The sequence below is a fragment of the Neoarius graeffei genome, chromosome 11 (genome assembly GCF_027579695.1).
Source record: "Neoarius graeffei isolate fNeoGra1 chromosome 11, fNeoGra1.pri, whole genome shotgun sequence".
Classification (NCBI taxonomy): Eukaryota; Metazoa; Chordata; class Actinopteri; order Siluriformes; family Ariidae; genus Neoarius; species Neoarius graeffei.
Genome location: NC_083579.1, coordinates 48,082,957 through 48,105,249, shown reverse-complemented (window position 1 = coordinate 48,105,249; position 22,293 = coordinate 48,082,957). Strand labels below are relative to the sequence as shown.

The following is a 22,293-nucleotide window of genomic DNA, read 5'->3' as shown; positions in this document are numbered from 1 at the left end:
GAGCGGGTCCCTTCTATGAGTTCTCCGTAGAGGCCATCCGGGGCATTCCGTTGGGGGCCATTCGGGTGACATGTCCAGTCCACTGGAGGACACAATGGAGGATCATGGACTCCATGATTGTGGAGTTAGCCTTGGTAAGGATCAGCGTGTGGGGGATCCTGTCACCTGAAATGGCTAATGTCACGCATAACTGACAAAGTGAATTTCTGGATTTTCAAAAAAGATTTTGATATGTTTGGATGAATCTGTATGAGTTTATTTTAATACCTATACATCAAGCTAGATCATCAAATAGAGTTAATGCCAGTAATATTGAAGTCTTGATGTTAAGTGCACATGCCAAATGTTGCTTTCTTATAATAATGAGTCTTCTTGACCACCCCCTTCGACATGATTTAGACAGTTGGTGGTCAAAATAAGCATGTATGAAATGTGCGTGCTACATAAACCATAATAAATAAGAGTTTTAATGTACATTTTAAGAGTGCAACTGCATCAGAAATTACAATGAATGTTATTAATACCAATAACTGCTTGCAACCCATTTACACACAATAAAACAACACATTACATTCATTCCTCTGGGAGTATTTAACTGAGCCAGTATTGCAGACATTAAACTCTGGTCTTATTTCTAATTGAGATGCACCAGGGCTTTAAATAAACCCTTTTGTTACACACTGGAAAAAAGATGTCAGTGGAAATTACCACAGGAAGCAGTTCAGAAACACCCTTGATTCTGAGTGGACAGATCTAAACGGATCGCAGCAACAAGCTGCAGCAGAGCCGAAAATATATTACATAATAGAAAAGGCCCCTGGTTAATTTGCTGTCTGGCAGCTGATGGTTTAAGTAGCATAGTGTAAAACTGGGATGAAATAAAGTGAGATTATTAACTTTTAAGGTAACAATGATGACAATGTTTAATGAATTTAAAAATGAAGGTGCTGATGATGAAAAAAACCTCTACTCTTCATCAATTCCAAAAATTTAGTAGATTAAAATTCTTGCAATAGCAAACTCAAAAATTCATTTATGATGTCATGGTCATATGTTCACTGCTACCTATATAAAATGTAATGCTGTAAAGCTCCAAACTTGTATTTATTCAAAATGGCTTCATTGCATCTTCATTCCAAAGCGTGCTCTGAGTAAACATTTTCAGCAATAAAGCAATTTTGCACCAAAACTGCCATGATGTACTGTACAGTGTATTAGCAGCACCTGTACACCTGCTCCATTATGCAACTATCCACTCAACCAAACATGTTGCAGCAGCTCAATGCATAATGGCATGGAGATACAGGCCAATAGCATCAGTTAATGTTCATATTAAACATCATAATGGGGGGAAATGGGACTTCCTTGATGAAGTCCCACCTTCACTTTGAACCATTCAGCAGTGAGGTGTGCAGTTGGAACGACTGAATGATTCAAGGTGAAGGTGGGACTTCATCAAGGATCTGCTTTGAGTCCTTTCTTGTTTGCCATAGTGATGGATAGCTTGACAGACGAAGTGAGGCAAAAGTCACCATGTAACATGATGTTTGTGGATGATATTGTGATATGTGGTGAAAGTAGAAAGGCGGTTGAGTTGGGTTTGGAGAGATGGAGGTATGCATTGGAACAAAGAGGAATGAAGGTGAGCAGTAGATTAGATTAAATTAGATTAGATTAGATAAAACAAAATAAGTAGCAAAACAGAATACATGTGCATCAGTGAGAATGGGGATAAGAGTGATAGTGAAGATGCAAGGAGCAGACGTAAAGAAAGTTGGTGAATTCAAGTACCTGGGGTCAACTGTGCAGGGGGGCTGCGATAGTGAGGTGAGAAAGAGAGTGCAGGCAGGGTGGAGCAGTTGGAGAAGTCATTTGTGATAGGAAAGTCCCAGCAAAAGTGAAAGGTAAGACGTATAAGACAGTAAAATGGGTAAGTGGAAAATGGGTAAGCGTAAGGACCTGAGCCATCTGACAAGGGCCAAATTGTGATGGCTAGATGACTGGGTCTGAGCATCTCCAAAATGGCACATCTTGTGGGGTGTTCCCAGTATGCAGTGGTTAGTACCGACCAAAAGTGGTTCAACCACTGAACCAGCAAGCTGCCACTGTCGGGCCCTTGAGCAAGGCCCTAACACTATCTGCTCCAAGAATTTCACTGTGCTGTAAAGTGACAAATGAAGGTTTTAAAAAATCTGAAACACACACACACACACACACACACACACAGATAGATAGATAGATAGATAGATAGATAGATAGATAGATAGATAGATAGATAGATAGATAGATAGATAGATAGATAGATAGATAGATAGAAATAAACTTGGAAACTCATTTGAGGAATTTTAGCATTGTGACTTGTTTAATAATTCGATTTAAAAATAAATTCAGTATTTCTAATGCGGTTAAATACCCGGTTGATGTATTATGTGGAAAAGCTTAGGATAATATATATATAACAGTTATTAGCAGCATCCTGTGCTCAACAGAACAGCGACCGCTCAGCTCCACCAATAGGAGAGCGGCGCGAGCTCAGGCTCCATCTCCAACCGCCGTTCAGTCCCTATATAAGTGCACTACATGAGTACAAGAATAGTGGCGCGTGCACTACACTTAGTACACTCCGTATTCTATAGGAAGCAATTTGGAATCCAGTCACGGACCAGCCTGCAAACCTCAACCCGGAGCCCATGAGCATCATTTAAAATCAGCTGGGTCGCGCAGTGGGTCAGAAATCTCATATTTATGGGGGATAGCGGGGAAAACGGTGAAGACTGATATACATTAGGGTTAAAAGTGGAGTGTTAATATGGACGCCGTGTCCACCTGTGATGAGCGCTGTGTGATGAGTGAAATGAATCAGACGACGGCGGAAGGACCTGCTCCAAGGTAGGCTCCGGGTTGCTGCTGCTGCTGCTGTGATTGAACTCTTGTTACAAATGCGTGTATATTTCATTCTCTGCGAGGTAAATAACACAATCAATCTGCCCTGTGTTTACTACTAAACATGCAGCTGCATGCATGCATCCATAAATAAACCACCTCATTGGTGTAATGCACTGCTCACTTACCAATGAAAACAATTCTCAATACTGACAGCAGCAAATAAAAACATGTAGGCGCCTAGTTTGAAGTGCACAGCTGAGAATACACGAGCCACTCAGTTTGTTTATCAAAAAAAAAAAAGCCTTGAGACAACTCTTGAAATGTTCATGTATGTCCAGCTGGATTGATATAAACACTGTAAATCTTTATTTCAGGACAGGGGGGTTTACTGTGCAGGCTGCAGTAGGACACTAATCATGTAACATCTATAAAATACAGTATATTTGCAATTTAAAGTTATATCAGTGGTGTAGTGGTTAGCGCTGTCGCCTCAGCAAGAAGGTTCTGGGTTCGAGCCCAGCAGCCGACGAGGGCCTTTCTGTATGGAGTTTGCATGTTCTCCCCGTGTCTGTGTGGGTTTCCTCCGGGTGCTCCGGTTTCCCCCACAGTCCAAAGACCAGAGGCGATTCTAGAGTCTGTTGTGGCCCCAAGCAAAAATTTCCAAGGGGCCCTTCTGACCAGTGTTCATCACCAATATGTTATAAATAATCTGACACCAACGAAAAATGTATGAAACCAAAGTTTAAATTCCAAATGTGAAAATACAATGGTAAAGAACAATAAAAACAATAAAAAACAAAATAAATAAACCCTCAGGCCCCGACTCTCGGGGGGCCCCTGGGCCAGGGGGCCCCAAGCAGTTGCCTGCCTTGCCTGTTCATAAGCTGTGTGTCTGCCAAAGACATGCAGGTTAAGCTAATTGGTGGCTCTAAATTGACCGTAGGTGTGAATGTGAGTGTGAACGGTTGTTTGTCTCTGTGTGTCAGCCCTGCAATGACCTGGCGACTTGTCCAGGGTGTACCCCACCTCTCACCCTTGCCCACGACCCTGCACAGGATAAGCAGTTACAGATAATGGATGGATAGAACAAGAGAAGTTAGTTTCTGTTATCACTTATGTTATAGCAGCTGTGAATGTTCATTCCCTTATCAGCCTCTCTTTTTTTTTTTTCTCTTGAAGTTAATTAGCATTAGGACAACGGGTTGTGATTCCCGAGATCCAGAATGGTGGCGTCCAACATGGCGTCAGGTGTACCAGGTTTGTTTGGGGTGCTGGTAGCAGTATCAGTTTATACCGTGTTTTTAAGCATTTTAGATTATCGTTTTGAAAATTTCAAGGAGTACTTTGAATATGATATGTCAACGCAGCTGAAAATTGAGCATGAGGACAAAAGCTGTCGCCTGGCAGGAAATGCTGATAAACGCCAAAGCAGTTGCTTGTGACACATGTGACGTTTTTGTTCATGTAAGTTGCGGGAATATTGCGCCGCGATTGTATGACTTGGCAGTAAGGAATAAGTCAGATATTCCATTGGTTTGCAACCAATGTTGTGTGTGGGAAATGTGTAGCGCCGATGTCTTTGATGACTCAAGTGAAGTCAGGACTTATGATGAGGACAGTAATGTTACAGATGGGACAGATTATGATTCACTCGGCCTCTCAAATTGGAAAGGGATGCATTTTATTCATGTTAATGCCAGAAGTCTTATACCCAAATTGGATGAAGTTGAGCCCCTCGCGACTACTTCCAAGGCTGTTGTGATCGCGGTGTCGGAGACCTGGCTAGACAGCTCCATTCAAGATGGGGAAGTTGGACTTATAGGCTACTACATCTACCGACGAGATCGCAACAGGCATGGAGGAGGAGTGTGCCTCTTTATTAGGATTGACATAACTTTCAATCCGCACCTTGATCTACAGGTGGATGGCTTGGAGGCAGCTTGGGTTGAGTTAATACTCCCCAAAACCAAGCCCATCATTGTAGGAGTATATTACCGCCCACCTAAACAAACAGACTTCTACGAACTCCTTGAATCTGTTTGTTGTAAAAGCAATATATGTCTTGAAAAGGAATGTATCATAATGGGTGATTTTAATACTAATCTATTATTGCCAAGAAGTAGTCTGAAGGAGTCTCTCACATATCTCTGCAAGGTGTCTGGTTTAATGCAATTAATTACTGAGCCTACTAGGTTGTCCATAAATAGTCAGTCCCTTCTTGACTTAATTTTAGTATCAGACTGTGGAATGATATGTCAATCAGGTGTGCTGGATGTGGCCTTGAGTGATCATAATGCAGTTTTTTGCACATGCAAGAAAATTAAGTCTCAGCCAATAAATGAGCATTGTTCAATTAAATACAGATGTACCAAACAGTACTCTGCTGAGGTGTTCAATCAAAGGCTATCTGAGAGAGACTGGTCGGATATGTTTAAATGTAATGATGTTGATAAGACTTGGGATTTGTTTAAGCAGGGTTTCATAGCTGTTCTTGATGATATTGCACCAATAAGGGAAACAAGAATTAAGCATAGAAATGCATGTTGGATGACTTCTGAAATCGTTGATCTGATCAGACAACGTAATAGATGTTTCATAAAGTTTAAAAAGTTTAAACTACCAGCTGACTATAACTCTTATGCTAATCTTAGAAATCAAGTCAGTTACAAGGTTCAACAGGATAAGTCTGAATTTTATTCGGAAGCCATTACTGCAAATGTTAAACAGCCTAAAAAAACTCTGGAAAATTCTCAATGATATGGGATCAACAGCAAAATCCAAATCAAAGTCTGGTAAAGCAGGGCTTATCATTGAAGACGAGATGTGTTTTGATAAGTGACGGATTGCCTGTCATTTTAACAATTATTTTACAACTGTTTCTGCCAGTCTGGTTAGTAAATTGCCAGCTGCTTCTGATAAATATGGCAAATCATTTGTTAACTCATTTTATAGAAGCAAAAATGTCTCTCCGGATGCATTTGTAATTAGACCTGTCTCAGAGGATAGAGTTAGAGCGAGCCTCTCCACCTTGTCAGTAAATAAGGCCACTGGCTTGGACCTTATCCCCTCCAGGTTTCTCAGGGATAGTGCTGAGGTTACATCTAGTATTCTTGCCCATGTCATAAACCTGTCCATAGGTCAGGGTGTATTTCCAAACGACATGAAGAATGCAAGGGTGGGGTTCCTCTTTTTAAGAAAAATAACAGAGCTGATGTTGGGAATTATAGGCCAGTCTTGATTCTGTCTTCCATGTCAAAGATTTTCGAGTGCCTTGTATATGAACAGGTGGAAGAGTATCTCATCAGACATGATCTATTATATGAGCTCCAGTCTGGTTTTAGAGCTGTACATTCTACTGATACCTGTCTCATTCATCTCTTTGACTATGTGCGCCAGAATTTTGATTTAGGGAATTATGTTGGTATGCTTCTACTTGACTTACAAAAAGCTTTTGATACTGTTAACCATGATATTTTAATTTCTAAGTTACAGTGCATGGGGTTTAGAAACTCAGCAGTCAAATGGTTCACATCTTACCTAACAGACAGGACACAAGTATGTGATGTTGAGGGGACCCTCTCTGATCCACAGAGCATAACATGTGGGGTGCCCCAAGGTTCGATCCTGGGGCCCCTGTTATTTTTAATATATATAAATGATATGTCAGCTGCAGTTCAGTGCAAGTTACTATTATATGCCAATGATTCTGCTTTGCTTGTCCCAGGGTGTAATGTCAAGGACATTGAAAATACTCTTGGCATTGAGCTTGAGTCTGTCAATCAGTGGCTTGTGGACAATAAGCTGTCCATGCATCTGGGCAAGACTGAATCAATCTTGTTTGGTATAAGAAGGAAGTTGTTAAAATCAAATACTTTGAATGTGATGTGTAATGGGTCTGAAATTGTGTCCAAGGATAGTGCCACATATTTGGGTCTAACATTGGATCAATCACTTATAAGTGATTTCATTGTAGCTAAAGTCTTCGCTAAATGTTCTAAAAAGTTAAAGTTTTTATACTACAAGACAAAGTTTTTAGATTTTTCTGTAAAAAATTATTAGTATTAACTTTGATTCAATGTCATGTGGATTTTGTGTGCTCTGCATGGTTTTCTGGGTTGACAATGAAGCTTAGAAACAAATTCCAAGTGCTGCAAAACAACGTTATCCGGTACCTGTTAAAAGCACCCCCTCGTTCTCATGTAGGTAGGGAGGAGTTTACAACAGCTGGTCTACTTCCTGTGCATTTAAGAGTTGAACAGCTTAAATTGAACCATATGTTTAACATTGTTAATGGTTACGCCCCCAAATATTTATGTTCTAATGTGACCATGATTCACACGCAGCACAATCATAACACTAGGGCCAGCATCCGTTCCTGCATGGGGCCTAGAGCAAATAATGCAGTTAAAAAATCTTTCTTTTACACTGGTATCATGGCATGGAATAGTTTACCATACATGTCAACCTATACGGAATGTCCATATTTTATACGGATTTGATTCAATAAACGTAGTATACGGGCGTACAAATAAAGTTATACGGATTCTTTAAAAAACTTCAATATTTATTTAGAGCTATAATCAATTCCCACGATGATAAAAGAGCGCATAACATTTACAAATGTACTGTACACCACAGAAAGCACAAACAGCCAGTAAAGAGTCTTGTGAAATCGCGCGTTATCTTGTGGTAGCGAGACTTCGTTCCACTTTTGATCATGCGCACACCGCATTGCGAGAATCCCGCCAACCCGGAAGTAACATTTTGTTTGAAACGCGTATTTAAAAGATACTGAATGGGCACTCCGGCAAGATCAACACAGACACTTGCTGTGACATGCAGCCTAGTGAGGTATTGGTGCAGACTGCTAAAAAAAGCTGTCATGGAGTACAATTCAGAACATTAGAGTGACACTTTGTGTTTTTGTCGAACATTGGAGCTTTGTATTCATTCTGAAGGTTTATTGTTATTAATATTGAATAAAAAGTAACTTGGATATATCATTGTTAATTATCATTCAAATTTTAGGTAAATTATTTTAATTTGCATCTTATACGGATTTTATAAGGGAAATACGGATTTTGGAGGTTGGTTATACAGGTTTGATTGACCAAAGGTTGACATGTATGGTTTACCTACAGTTACTAAACTTCTAACATCTAGGGATCTTTAAAAGACAGGTAAAGCAGATATTATATAATAAGGTGGACATTCACTGTTAAATTGAATAGATTTTCAGCAGTTTGTGTTTTTTATTTATTTATTTGATTTTTGTTTTATGTGATGTCCTTCTCTCCTCCTAATTATTTAATGTATGTGTTTTAAAGTCTGAGTCTGTCTGTCTTTTGTCTACGTTTCTGTGTAACACCAAGGACCATGCTGGAAATAAGTACTGTGTATTTTGCTTTTGCATGTTATCCTTTGGAATGTGTTGATCCAGAAATAAATCAAATCAAAAATTAAAGCTAAATATAACTATCTAAACAGAAAGCTCACTTGGTAGTTATACCTACTATCATTAAAAAAAACATTTTTTTGGGGTAGTGAGTATTTTATTGATGTAATAGTTAGCTAGCTAGGGCGGTACGGTGGTGTAGTGGTTAGCACTGTCGCCTCACAGCAAGAAGGTTCTGGGTTCAAGCCCAGCAGCCGACGAGGGCCTTTCTGTGTGGAGTTTGCATGTTCTCCCCGTGTCTGTGTGGGTTTCCTCCGGGTGCTCCGGTTTCCCCTACAGTCCAAAGACATGCAGACTAATTGGTGGCTCTAAATTGACCGTAGGTGTGAATGTGAGTGTGAACGGTTGTTTGTCTCCATGTGTCAGCCCTGCAATTACCTGGCGACTTGTCCAGGGTGTACCCCGCCTCTCACCCATAGTCAGCTGGGATAGGCTCTAGCTCAACCGCGACCCTGTACAGGATAATTGACTACAGATTATCCTGTCATATCATGTCATGGAAAGTCATATCAGCATACAGCGTGAAATATGATGCAAATGAAATTTCATAATCAGCTCAATTGGATTCCTAGTAAAATGAATCTTTGGTTCATGACACTGGTTAATAACCTTGTGCAAGAGGTGAGGTACACCCTGGACAGGTGACTAATCTATCACAGGGCTAACTCAGGTGGGGTTTACATTAGACCGTATCAGCGGATCATCAGATTAACGTTTTTAAAACGATTAGTGTGCACACAGCACCGCCAATACACGATTCGCGTGCACACAGCAACGCCAATACACGGATACGCTCGGCTCCGCAGGCATCCTGCGCTCCAAATCACTCCGCCCTGAACAGCGAGTGCCCTCTGAAGGGTGCGCACTCCGGCCCTGCACAGCTCACAGAGCGCGCGAGTGGAGCGCACAAGCAGTGATTCGGGACTGAGCCGCTGTGTGTGTGATCCCAGCGCATATCACTTACCACTTGCAAGTGGAAGGATGGCAAGCCTAAAGACAATCATAACTACACAATGGGCAGTATTTGCATCAGTATTTGCAGTATTTTCATACTTTTATACTCTTTAATGAAAGGTGATACAAGGCGGAAGTCCGCGCCGTTTTTCAGCAGTCGCGTCACATGACCAACGCCAGCGAATCAGGAAGGTGGATGTCACCGTGACGTTGTCCAATGACGACGCCAGCTAGAGCTCAGCACAGCGTATCCGCGTATTCTCAATGTTTACACAGCACCGGACCAGACACGATCTGGATTGAATACGTGGACGCTGGCGGATTCCCGTTTCCCGGCGTTTTAATGTAAACGGACAGTGCATCCGCGAAGAAAACGAGACAGATACGGTCTAATGTAAACTTGGCCACAGAGAGACAGACAGCCATTCACACTCATGGGCAATTTAGAGTCGCCAGTTGACCTAATACAGTACACATGTCTTTGGACTGTGGAAGGAAACCCGCGCAGACACAAGGAGAACATGCAAACTCCACACAGAAAGGCCATGGTTGAGCAGCAGGTTTGAACCCAGAACCTTGTTGCTGTGAGGTGGCAGTGCTTACCATTTGTCTTCATATATGCCAGCTTGTAGTATATGAAGACAAAAAGGTGAATTGACACACCACACACTGTGAGAAATAGTGGGAGTCCATTTCTGTCCTCCAGGGTACAATCGACACTAATGTACCCCCTAGGGCTCATTATTGGACTTCAAGGTGTACCTACATGTGTATCTTTTTACAGTCTAAACGGTACATCTATGTTCCCACACAGTATACAAAAGGCACAAATAAGTACCTTACTGGCCCAGTGACAAGCCGTTGTACTCCAAAAGGTATAATAAGGTACTTTATTTTCTGAAAGTGCAGTTAAAACTGATCTGCACTAATTGACCAAAATGAACTGTTTATCTCTTAGCTGTTCATATTTCTTATACAAGACCAGAAAATTCAGCACATGAAAATATTTCTTCTTACATCTCCGCCCCAACACACTTCTGCATGAGGTTGATGTAGATAGGTTGATTTTGATAGGGTTAAGGGCCTTGCCCAAGGGCCCAACAGAGGAAGCATGGCAGTGGTGCTGGAGCTCAAACCTCCAACCAGTAATCCTGAGCCTTAACCCGTTGAGCCACCAGTGCTCTTCAGGACATGACAATGCCACTAGTGCTAAACAGATGAATAGTTCCCCACAAGGCCTGTTAAGAAGTGTTATCTCATCACTACATTTGCACGTTGATGTATGATTTTTGTGGCTACTGCCTCATAGAAGCAAAGCGAGGCAGTAGCCACTATGCCATCGTGTTGTAAGAATGAGTGTAACAATAGTGCACTGCGCATGCGCATATACATAAGCATTACAATCACCAGAACGGCAAATCGTGATCTCGTGATACAAACAGTTGATCTCGCATTATCAAAGGTACACAAGAACGAGTGGCGAAGCCACTATGTCATCGTGTTGTAAGAATGTAAGAATGAATGTAACAATAGCGAAACTTCATAACCAATCAGCACTTATACTGATCAAGTTTGATTACCTGTTCTACTTCTTGATAAACTTCGGAACCAATCAGAACCAGAAACAAAATAAGAGAAACCTCGTTATAACTTCGTCGTATCGGAAGATAATCAGCAGATAAAAAGATAAACGAAATTCACCTTGTGGTTCTCCAAGGCTGCCGATTTGATATCAAGTAAGTGGTGTTTATTTTAAGAACATTTACCTTTTGATTATCACAGCTTTTGTTTGGTCCTTCTGAAAGGTCAAATGAAAGGTTTTTTTTAGCTTTATGGCAGATATATTGAGAAGCAGATATCAAACTTTTGCTATTCGCTTAAATTTTTTTATTTAATTTTTTATTTTAGTCTTTACACTTGTGAAACAAAATGTGCTCATTAGTACTAAATAATGCTTCTAAGACAATTCATGAACAAGTGCTTTCTTACTATTTTGAAAATAGATCTAGTTCACAGCACTGTATTTTGAACAAAACACAGTAAACTAAATTGCTAACCAAAATACTACAAACCCTGATGCTGCTCACAGCTTGGTGGTGATTGCAAGAGATGAGGCGAGTATAACTGATAACGTGTATATACTATATTTACTGTATGGACATGGTATCAGGAAACAGTTTTATTTATAAGCAGTAGCCACATGTACTCATAGGGTACCTATTTTTATAACTTCCCCAAAGTACTGAGACACAAAGACCCTTGAGATACATGTATACTGTATCTGGAGTATTTATTTATTTATTTTTATGATGATCTTGATAATCTCATCTCATCTCATTATCTCTAGCCGCTTTATCCTGTTCTACAGGGTCGCAGGCAAGCTGGAGCCTATCCCAGCTGACTACGGGCGAAAGGCGGGGTACACCCTGGACAAGTCGCCAGGTCATCACAGGGCTGACACATAGACACAGACAACCATTCACACCCACATTCACACCTACGGTCAATTTAGAGTCACCAGTTAACCTAACCTGCATGTCTTTGGACTGTGGGGGAAACCGGAGCACCCAGAGGAAACCCACGCGGACACGGGGAGAACATGCAAACTCCGCACAGAAAGGCCCTCGCCGGCCACGGGGCTCGAACCCGGACCTTCTTGCTGTGAGGCGACAGCGCTAACCACTACACCACCGTGCCGCCCCCTAGCTTTGCATATCAAATAATATTCTACTACAGCGTGAAACCTTAAGTGAATACATTGTGTGAAATAAAATGTTCGACTTCATAGTCACAGCAGAATGTGTGTATATATATATTCAGCTTGTTTTCTTTTCCAGTTCCCTTTCCATTCTTCTCCGTGGCTGAATAGCCTGCAGTTTGAAATCGAAAGTGTACTTAACCATTAAATTAGGTGTTTTGCTTAATGCATTAATACAGGTCTAATAACTAGCTTTTTTTTCTCTTTTTACTAAAGTGAACAATTTATCTTAAGCTAAGTAAACTACAGCATCACTGTTCCCTTTCCGCCGATCGTGATAAATGACATGAAGTGACGAGGGAGAGGAGAGGTGCTAAGCAGATGGTGAGAGGATGACTCTTCAGCTCTGGTGGACAGGCTCCAGCAGTCACTGCGATGATTCATGTCTGAGCATGACTCTCGTAGGAGAAGCCTAGTCTCCGTTTGCAAGCGTCGACCACACACCAGGGCACTTCTATCTAAACCTTTGTTGATTTGTTCATCGAAGGGCTTCGTGCTACATTATTAGTTGGTCTTGTTTATGTTACTTAAAATGGCTGCTCACATCCTGTGCACAAAAGAAAATGTCTTGAGCTCTTGAAAGATCATTTCAGTGAACACGCAGGAAGATTAGCCGATTGAAAATGAGCCGAATCAGGATCAATTACGTGTTCCTTAAGTATTAATGCTGTATTGAGCATGCTTTTCTTGAATCATGTGTGTGCAATATCGTGTTTTAAAAATAAACATATTGTGGTAATAGCTGACTTTCATTTCCAATTGAGTCGTCATCTTAAAGCGTATTACTCATTAACTACTATGAATTACTCCTCAGTGAACTTCGGAAAGGTACGTGTGTGTATTTAGAGAAGAAAGTAGGAGTCTTAGAGATTGAAGATTTAAAGTAACACTGTGTCTTCTTAAGGCATATCAATATAGTATGTGTATACCGTATGCGTATTTAACTGTCTCACGACAGAAGTTGTGCAGTTTTTATTTTAAGAGCAGATTTCTACACTGTAGGGTGTTCGAGCTTCTCTTACTCTTTGTCTGTAGCAGCACTGCAGTAGTGTATATTCAACGGAGCCGCTGCTTCATCTGTCACACATCACCTCCTTGCTATTGTCATCTCTGCAAACAGCACAAATCATGCTGAGTTAGGTGCATGTCTGATGGATGCAGCACTGTAGGATGTTTCTTTGCAACGTGCAGCCTAGAGGTGGCAACACCTAATACCGGATTAGCAGTAGACATGGAGAAAAATATTACACAGGTGTGTTTCAAGCAAACTAATGCACCAGAACTGCAACTGCTTATTAGTGAAGGTCAAACCTGTGACCTGCTTTATCATAAAGAAATATTCTAAAGGCTTTGAGCTTCTCAGGCACTCTATAACCCAGTGGTCCTCAAAGTGTAGTTCATGAAGCATAGCCGGGTTGTATGGGATGTTTTTATTTTGTTAGTGTTAGAAATCACAACCGGCGGCACGGTGGTGTAGTGGTTAGCGCTGTCGCCTCACAGCAAGAAGGTCCGGGTTCGAGCCCCGTGGCCGGCGAGGGCCTTTCTGTGTGGAGTTTGCATGTTCTCCCCGTGTCCGCGTGGGTTTCCTCCGGGTGCTCCGGTTTCCCCCACAGTCCAAAGACATGCAGGTTAGGTTAACTGGTGACTCTAAATTGAGCGTAGGTGTGAATGTGAGTGTGAATGGTTGTCTGTGTCTATGTGTCAGCCCTGTGATGACCTGGCGAATTGTCCAGGGTGTATCCCGCCTTTCGCCCGTAGTCAGCTGGGATAGGCTCCAGCTTGCCTGCGACCCTGTAGAACAGGATAAAGCGGCTACAGATAATGAGATGAGATGAGAAATCATAACCCATCGTTATCAAATTTATTATTTTTTTATTGGGTTCTTCTAGTAATTAGACTCCCTGGAATTGACTAAGTTTAATCCCAACCTTAATAACTCAAACAAGTAGGCATCTAAATTACCTTGAAATATACATTATACTTGAATGTAATGCGTTATGTGTGTGGAAAGTTCAGGAATAAAAAAACTCTATGGTTTCTATAAATGGCCCAAATGTTATTGTACACATTTAAATAATGGGCCTAATATTAAAAAGTTAAATAATTATTGGTGTATATTCATAATATTATTTATATATGGCCACGAGTGTTTTACTGGGAAATACTCCACTCATATTTTTCATACGAACTACATCTGGGACATCGAGTAACACATTTTCCAATATCCATTTGTGAGGAAATCGATGGATTGTTTTGATAAATTTGGGTACTTTTTGTTTGTGAACAATAAAAAGAAAATCACACATTGGCTTGAAGATGTGAAGTTTATCTTCTCATGTTGAAAAACTCATATTTTTATATGAAATACATCGCGGATCTGAGTGACAGACTGTATTTTCCGAAATTTCACTCCACTGATGTCGCTCCCAGTGTTTTCCCGCTGACTAGATGTGTGTTGTCAAAATGGCGAATTGGTTGAAAATTAAATTTTTTTTGATTAAAGGAATACTCCGGAGTGAAATGCTTTTCAGGGCTATTTTCGCATGATTGGGAGTGCATACATTGAGTTGGTAGCACAATCACGTCAATCGGTTGTGTTTTGAGAAAGTTGTTTTTTTGTGATTTAAACCGAAAGCGCTAACACGGCAGTGCGAGGGGCATGTCTTTTCACCGATACAAAACGCTGTTTTTAAAACCATTGCCAAGGTCCAAACAACATTACAATTCAGTGGAAGTGAGTACAGGGTTCCTACACACAAACCGAAGTGTCCCTGGCTCTGTAAGTGTACGGACAGATCATCTAGAAGACTGAATACAAAACATGTCCCTTCCCGAAAGTAGTTGTTCTCCAGACGCCATCTTCAGGGGACAGTCCGTAAAAGTCGAGTGCCGAGTGCAGAGCTAAATCCTCTGGAAAGGCACAATTTCATAGCATTTTACGGAAACACAGTCTAGTGTTTAGTTCGAAATTAAAAGGAAACTGCATGCAACAACATTATAGTCCAAGCGGGTTGGAATTTTGAATGGGAGGTCATGTGATGCTACGAAATTGTGCCTTTCCAGAGGATTTAGCTCTGCACTCGGCACTCGACTTTTACGGACTGTCCCCTGAAGATGGCGTCTGGAGAACAACTACTTTCGGGAAGGGACATGTTTTGTATTCAGTCTTCTAGATGATCTGTCCGTACACTTACAGAGCCAGGGACACTTCGGTTTGTGTGTAGGAACCCTGTACTCACTTCCACTGAACTGTAATGTTGTTTGGACCTTGGCAATGGTTTTAAAAACAGCATTTTGTATCGGTGAAATGACATGCCCCTCGCACTGCCGTGTTAGCGCTTTCGGTTTAAATCACAAAAAAACAACTTTCTCAAAACACAACCGATTGACGTGATTGTGCTACCAACTCAACATATGCACTCCCAATCATGTGAAAATAGCCCTAAAAAGCATTTCACTCCGGAGTATTCCTTTAATGTGCATTTTTTTTTTGTCGATGCATGTATATGATATAAAGAACATGACACGGTGGTGCGAAGATATGAAGTTTATCTTCTCGTGTTTGAAAATATTTTCACTTGTTTGCTTCGCTCACTCGTGAATATGGTCACCCCTCGAAGATAAATGTCATATCTTCGCATCACCATGTAATATCTCATATATATAAAATTAAGGAGATCTGTGGATATACAGTCCCAGTTAAAAGTTTGCACACACCTACTGATTCATAGGTTTTTCTGTATTGTGACTATTTTCTACATTGTAGAACAATACTGAAGACATCAAAACTATTGAATAACATATGGAACATATATGGAATTATGTGGTGAACAAAAAAAAGTGTTTAAAACATATGTTTCATATTTTAGATTCTTCAAAGTAGCCAGTGTTTACCTTGATGATGCTTTACACACTATTGGCATTATCTTAACCAGCTTCATGAGGTAGTCACCTGGAATGCTTTTCAATTAACACCTATGCCTCGTCAAAAGTTAATTAGTGCAATTTCTTGCTTTCTTAATGCGTTTGAGATCAAGCAGTAAACAGTAAATAATAAAAATACAGTAAATAGCCCTATTCCACAACTGTAGTAATCCATATTATGTCAAGAACCGCTCAACTAAGTAAAGAGAAACGACATCCATCATTACTTTCAGACATCTCATCTCATTATCTCTAGCCGCTTTATTCTTCTACAGGGTCGCAGGCAAGCTGGAGCCTATCCCAGCTGACTACGGGCGAAAGGCGGGGTACACCCTGGACAAGTCGCCAGGTCATCACAGGGCTGACACATAGACACAGACAACCATTCACACTCACACCTACGGTCAATTTAGAGTCACCAGTTAACCTAACCTGCATGTCTTTGGACTGTGGGGGAAACCGGAGCACCCGGAGGAAACCCACACGGACACAGGGAGAACATGCAAACTCCACACAGAAAGGCCCTCGCCGGCCCTGAGGCTCGAACCCAGGACCTTCTTGCTGTGAGGCGACAGCGCTAACCACTACACCACCATGCCGCCCTACTTTCAGACATGAAGTGTCTAAATTAATAAAAATAAAGATAAATCACTGAATTAGAAGGCATGTCCAAACTTTTGACTGGAAATATTTGAATAGTTAGGTTTTGCTTGGGACAGTAGAGGTGGTGACCTAAAGTAAGTGTGACTCAGTAAGCTTGCTGAATGAGCGGTTAGTGTTTGCCAGATAATACAATATAGTCCACTGACATTTCATCCCTGGGTTGTATTTTAAGGTACAGGGTTCATCACAGGCCAATAGTGTCTCCTAAGAGAGATAAATAAAGCTAGGTTGGATATCCAGATGAAATGTGCACAGCCTTGTCAATGCTTTTTGTTGTTATCTAATTACATGCTCACAATTAGAGGCTCTCAAACGCAGTGATTTTTGTATAGTTCAAAATTATAATAGTGTATTAGTGCCATGTGTAATGAGCAATCTGAGAGATTTTACAAGCTAATTGCCCTTACGTTCGTAAGGACTAAAACAAGACAGTAGGAAAATAATTTTTGGCTTTGTGTCCGACTGCGTGACACAAACCCGTCGGGGATTATTAACAGCATGTCTGGAAGTGTTTTACCTCCTCTTAATACTGAGATTTAACAACAATTACATGTTTTGATTGATGAGAAACTATACTGTGCTTTTTAACCTTTTATAATATTTTATAACTTGCTGTATTTTTTAATTTATTTTGAGGTGGCTGTAAGGCTAAGAATTTCATTCCTGGTAATGATGTTTGCATTGTTATCAAGTATATAACAAACTTTTATAACTGAAATACATTTAGGTGGGGTTTACATTAGACCGTATCAGCGGATCATCAGATTAACGTTTTTAAAACGATTCGCGTGCACACAGCAACGCCAATACACAATTCGCGTGCACACAGCAACGCCAATACACGGATATGCTAATCACATGACTAAGTAGACGGCACGTCACATGATCCCAGTGCATATCGGGCATGCACAAGTCACTCACCACTTGCAAGTGGAAGGATGGCAAGCGAACACCTTCTCCAGCAGATAAACACACCTGGCTGTGATGTTCATGTTCTCACTGAGTTTAAGCGCCTGAAGGAGGTAAATAAGTTGAAATGTGTAAATAAACCTCAGTGTGGCTCAGCGCTTCCTCCTGCGCTCCAAATCACTCCGCCCTGAACAGTGAGTGCCCTCTGGAGGGTGCGCACTCCGGCCCTGCGCAGCTCACAGAGCGCGCAAGTGAAGCGCACGAGCAGTGATTCGGGACTGAGCCGCTGTGTGTGTGATCCCAACGCCAGCGAATCAGGAAGGTGGATGTCACAGTGACGTTGTCCAATGACGACGTCAGCTAGAGCTCAGCACTGCGTTTCCTCGTTCCTCAATGTTTACACAGCACCGGATCAGATACGAACTGGGTTGAATACGTGGGCCCTGGCGGATTCAAGTTGTTCCGCCTGTGGAGTCGTTTCCCGGCGTTTTAATGTGCACGGGCGGTGCATCCGCGACGAAAACGAGACGGATACGGTCTAATGTAAACACCACCTTAATGTTGTAGAACTAGAGAAGGGCGGCACGGTGGTGTAGTGGTTGGCACTGTTGCCTCACAGCAAGAAGGTTCTGGGTTTGAGCCCAGCGGCCGACGGGGGCCTTTCTGTGTGGAGTTTGCATGTTCTCCTCATGTCTGTGTAGGTTCCCCCCCCCAGTCCAAAGACATGTAGGTTAAGCTAATTGGTGGCTCTAAATTGACCGTAGGTGTGAATGTGAATGGTTGTTTGTCTCTACGTGTCAGCCCCGCAATGACCTGGTGACTTGTCCAGGGTGTACCCTGCCTCTCACCCATAGCTCCAGCTTGCCCGCGACCCTGCACAGGATAAGCGGTTACGGATAATGGATGGATAGAACAAGAGAAATTAGTTTCTGTTATCACTTATGTTATAGCATCTGTGAATGCTCATTCCCTTACCAGCCTCTCTTTTTTTTTTTCTCTTGAAGTTAATAGAAAAAATAAAATAAAATAAGCACAGCTTGTCATGTTACAGAAAAACCCTGAAAGCACAAGGTTCTCTGTCCCAAAGACATTTAAAATAAATGTCTCCTTCTTGAAAAGTTCAACATACCAATGATCCTATATTTTTCTTTGTTAAATAACACCACACTTTTATTTGTGCTTACTTTTAAGTGTGACAGAAGGTCTTTGGCGGTGGAATGACCCATGAACTGGGAGCCAAAATATCTGGACCTAACCTGTCCTTCTGACCAAAACCGCACATGGACGTCCAGCTGTTTTGTTTTCGTGGTTACATTCATGCTCTCGTCGAACATCAATACGAACGGCGATTGGTTGATTTTCGACACCAGCTCGTCCTTGATGTGAATGGCCAGCCCATACTTGGCGATGTAGGCCGTCTTGTCAGCACCACACCTGAAGCTCTGGGCAATGTCTGAATCCGGGAACATTAATTTAAATAGCTCGGAGACACCTTCGTTGCCATTGTAGGACTGGTGTTGGGCTACTGTGTGTAGCGTCCACAACACCTCAGCCTTCATCGTAGGTGTTGAACCGAGTGTTGTCCGCAAATCAACTCTAGTACTAGGGACTACTGTAGCGGCAACAGACTGGCCATCCTTAGCCGTGCTAGGTAGTTGGCTAGGTACCAGCTGGCTAACGTCAACAGCTGGCCGAAACACAGATGAAACAGACGGCGTTTGCCGTTTATCATTGAGAAGAGCCATGTGTTTTGAAGACTGCGCGTGAGAATCCAGCGCCTTAACGCCCATTGTGCCCAATTTAAACGTCCTTTTGCAAACTGAACAAAAAGCTGCGAATATGTCACCATCCACTGGTTTAACCCATTCTCGAAATGAACTATGATGTAGCCATAACTGGTTAAACTTACATTTGCCCATTTTTACACCGTCGAGTTATCGTTTAGCCTGCTTCCACCTCCCTGACTTTCCGAATTTCCATTAATCGCCAGCTGTAAACTATTAGCAGCTACCTCAGTCGGTGTGCGCGCGTAATTGTTCCGCCCACAACTCCAGTTCCACCACTATTGGCTACTTGGCCACTCGTGCCTCATTTACTAAAACAATGACGAAAAAATAACGCCTGCTGGGGTATTTAAGTAATGAACAATGCTAAAATACAAATTATCATCGGTGCACAAATTTAAGACCTACACATTAAAATTCAATGCTTTTTCAAGGCTTTTCAAGGTATTATTTCCAAATTCTCAAATTCAATGCTTTTAAGACTTTTTAAGACCTCGCGGGAACCCTGATTCATCCATTTATTATTAACCTTAATTGTGTAGATTCTCGGTCATACGAGACACTGTGAATTATTTGTTACTATCGACATGATAGCCTATTAAAATGGGTGCTTTTAATAAAAACCTGTGATTTGAATTACAGCCAGCACTATTTTCAGAGTCCTGCTGTTACATAAAATTAAATCACCAGATTTGATAATTCAAGAGCGCCGTTGTGTAACGTCGTATTACACACCAATGTCAGTTTCTTACTCTGAGTAAGGGAGCTCTGCATGTTCTGTTTATTAAGGCTCTCTGTGTAGTAATACTTTTTTTTCCCCTCTTGTCAGATGATCGCAGAGCAAGAACATTCTTTAGATTCCGACAAACCTCTGCAGTCGTTATTCAGCCTTAGCTGTGTAAAGTGCATAACAACAAAATTGCTGCAGAGCTGTCAGATCATCTTATTCCAGTGCAATCTTCCAAGGCCAAAGCACCCCAAAGTAAAACACACACACACACACACACACACAGTTGGTACTGGCAAGAAGAAAGACAGCACAATAAGATGCTCCACTGAGGGGAAAGAAAAGCTGTGCAGCCAGATGGATTTGAGGAGCATTTGGAGAATTTGTAGAGTCTGATTAAGACCTACAAGCAGACACAGGGAATACAGCAGATGACGTCTGATGCATTCATATTGAAGTGTTACTAGTTCAGCAAAATGCACTGAGGAAAGGCTCAGTACTGAAACAACTGTCAGAAAAATAAATTATTGCATTGAAATTAGAAGAAGCCGCCTTTGTCACAAGCACACTCAAGCACAGTGAAATTCGTCCTCTGCATTTAACCCATCTGAAGCAGCGAACACACACACCCAGAGCAGTGCCGGGGCGCAATTAAGGGTTAGGTACCTTGCTCAAGGGCACCTCAGCCCAAAGCTGCCCCATGTTAACCTAACTGCATGTCTTTGGACTGTATGCTGATATGCTGATATGACTTCCCATGACATGATATGACAGGATAATCTGTAGTCAATTATCCTGTACAGGGTAGCAGGTGAGCTAGAGCCTATCCCAGCTGACTATGGGTGAGAGGCGGGGTACACCCTGGACAAGTCGCCAGGTCATTGCAGGGCTGACACATGGAGACAAACAACCGTTCACATTCACATCTACGGTCAATTTAGAGCCACCAATTAGCCTAACCTGCATGTCTTTGGACTGTAGGGGAAACCGGAGCACCCGGAGGAAACCCACACAGACACGGGGAGAACATGCAAACTCCACACAGAAAGGCTCCTGTCAGCTGCTGGGCTCAAACCCAGAGCCTTCTTGCTGTGAGGCAACAGTGCTAACCACTACACCACCATGTTTCTTGGATATTAGACTTGAAAATATGGTGAATTATACATTCTTTTGTTGTAATTGTTTCATTATTGTTATGACACAGAGCTTATTTGTTTCAAAGCAATACAGAACTTTACAGTAAGTCAAAAGTCAAAGTCCTTCCTGTGCTAGGACCTGGTATTCCCAGGCAGTCTCCCATTCACGGTGGTGTAGTGGTTAGCACTGTCGCCGCACAGCAAGAAGGTTCTGGGTTCAAACCCGGTGGCCGACAGGAGCCTTTCTGTGCATGTTCTCTCCGTGTCTGCATGGGTTTCCCCCACAGTCCAAAGACATGCAGGTTAGGTTAACATGAGGTGCCCTTGAACAAGGCACCTAACCCCCAACTGCTCCCCCGGTGCTGTAGCATAGCTGCTCACTGCTCTGGGTGTGTGTGTGTGTGTGAGTTCACTGCTTCAGATGGGTTAAATGCAGAGGTAAAATTTCACTGTGTGCTTAAGGTGGGGTTTACATTAGACCGTATCAGCGGATCATCAGATTAACGTTTTAAAAAACGATTAGTGTGCACACAGCAACGCCAATACACGATTTGCGTGCACACAGCAACGCCAATACACGGATACGCTAATCACATGACTAATTCGGCACGCAAGTTGAAATGTGTCAGTGCGGCTCATCGCTTCCTCCTCAGCGGCTGCACTCCAAATCACTCCGCCCTGAACAGCGAGTGCCCTCTGGAGGGTGCGCACTCCGGCCCTGCGCAGCTCACAGAGCGCGCGAGTGTAGTGCACGAGCAGTGATTCGGGACTGAGCCGCTGTGCGCAAGTCACTTACCACTTGCAAGTGGAAGGATGGCAAGCCTAAAGACCATCATAACTACACAATGGGCAGTATTTGCATCAGTATTTGCAGTATTTTCATACTTTTATACTCTTTAATGAAAGGTGATACAAGGCGGAAGTCCGCGCCGTTTTTCAGCAGTCGTGTCACATGACCAACGCCAGCGAATCAGGAAGGTGGATGTCACAGTGACGTTGTCCAATGACGACGCCAGCTAGAGCTCAGCACAGCGTATCCGCGTATTCTCAATGTTTACACAGCACCGGATCAGACACGATCTGGACTGAATACGTGG

At 42.1% G+C, this 22,293-nt stretch overlaps 1 protein-coding gene across 1 annotated transcript in view; it reads left to right on the top strand.

Annotated features, from left to right (window-relative positions):
- Positions 1-2,809: 2,809 nt before the first annotated feature.
- disp2 (dispatched RND transporter family member 2) overlaps positions 2,810-22,293 on the top strand; it is a 34,414-nt gene continuing 14,930 nt past the window's right edge. Inside the window, exon 1 of the mRNA XM_060933029.1 lies at positions 2,810-2,889. Coding sequence (XP_060789012.1) covers positions 2,810-2,889 — 80 coding nt within the window. The remainder of the gene's footprint in view (positions 2,890-22,293) is intronic.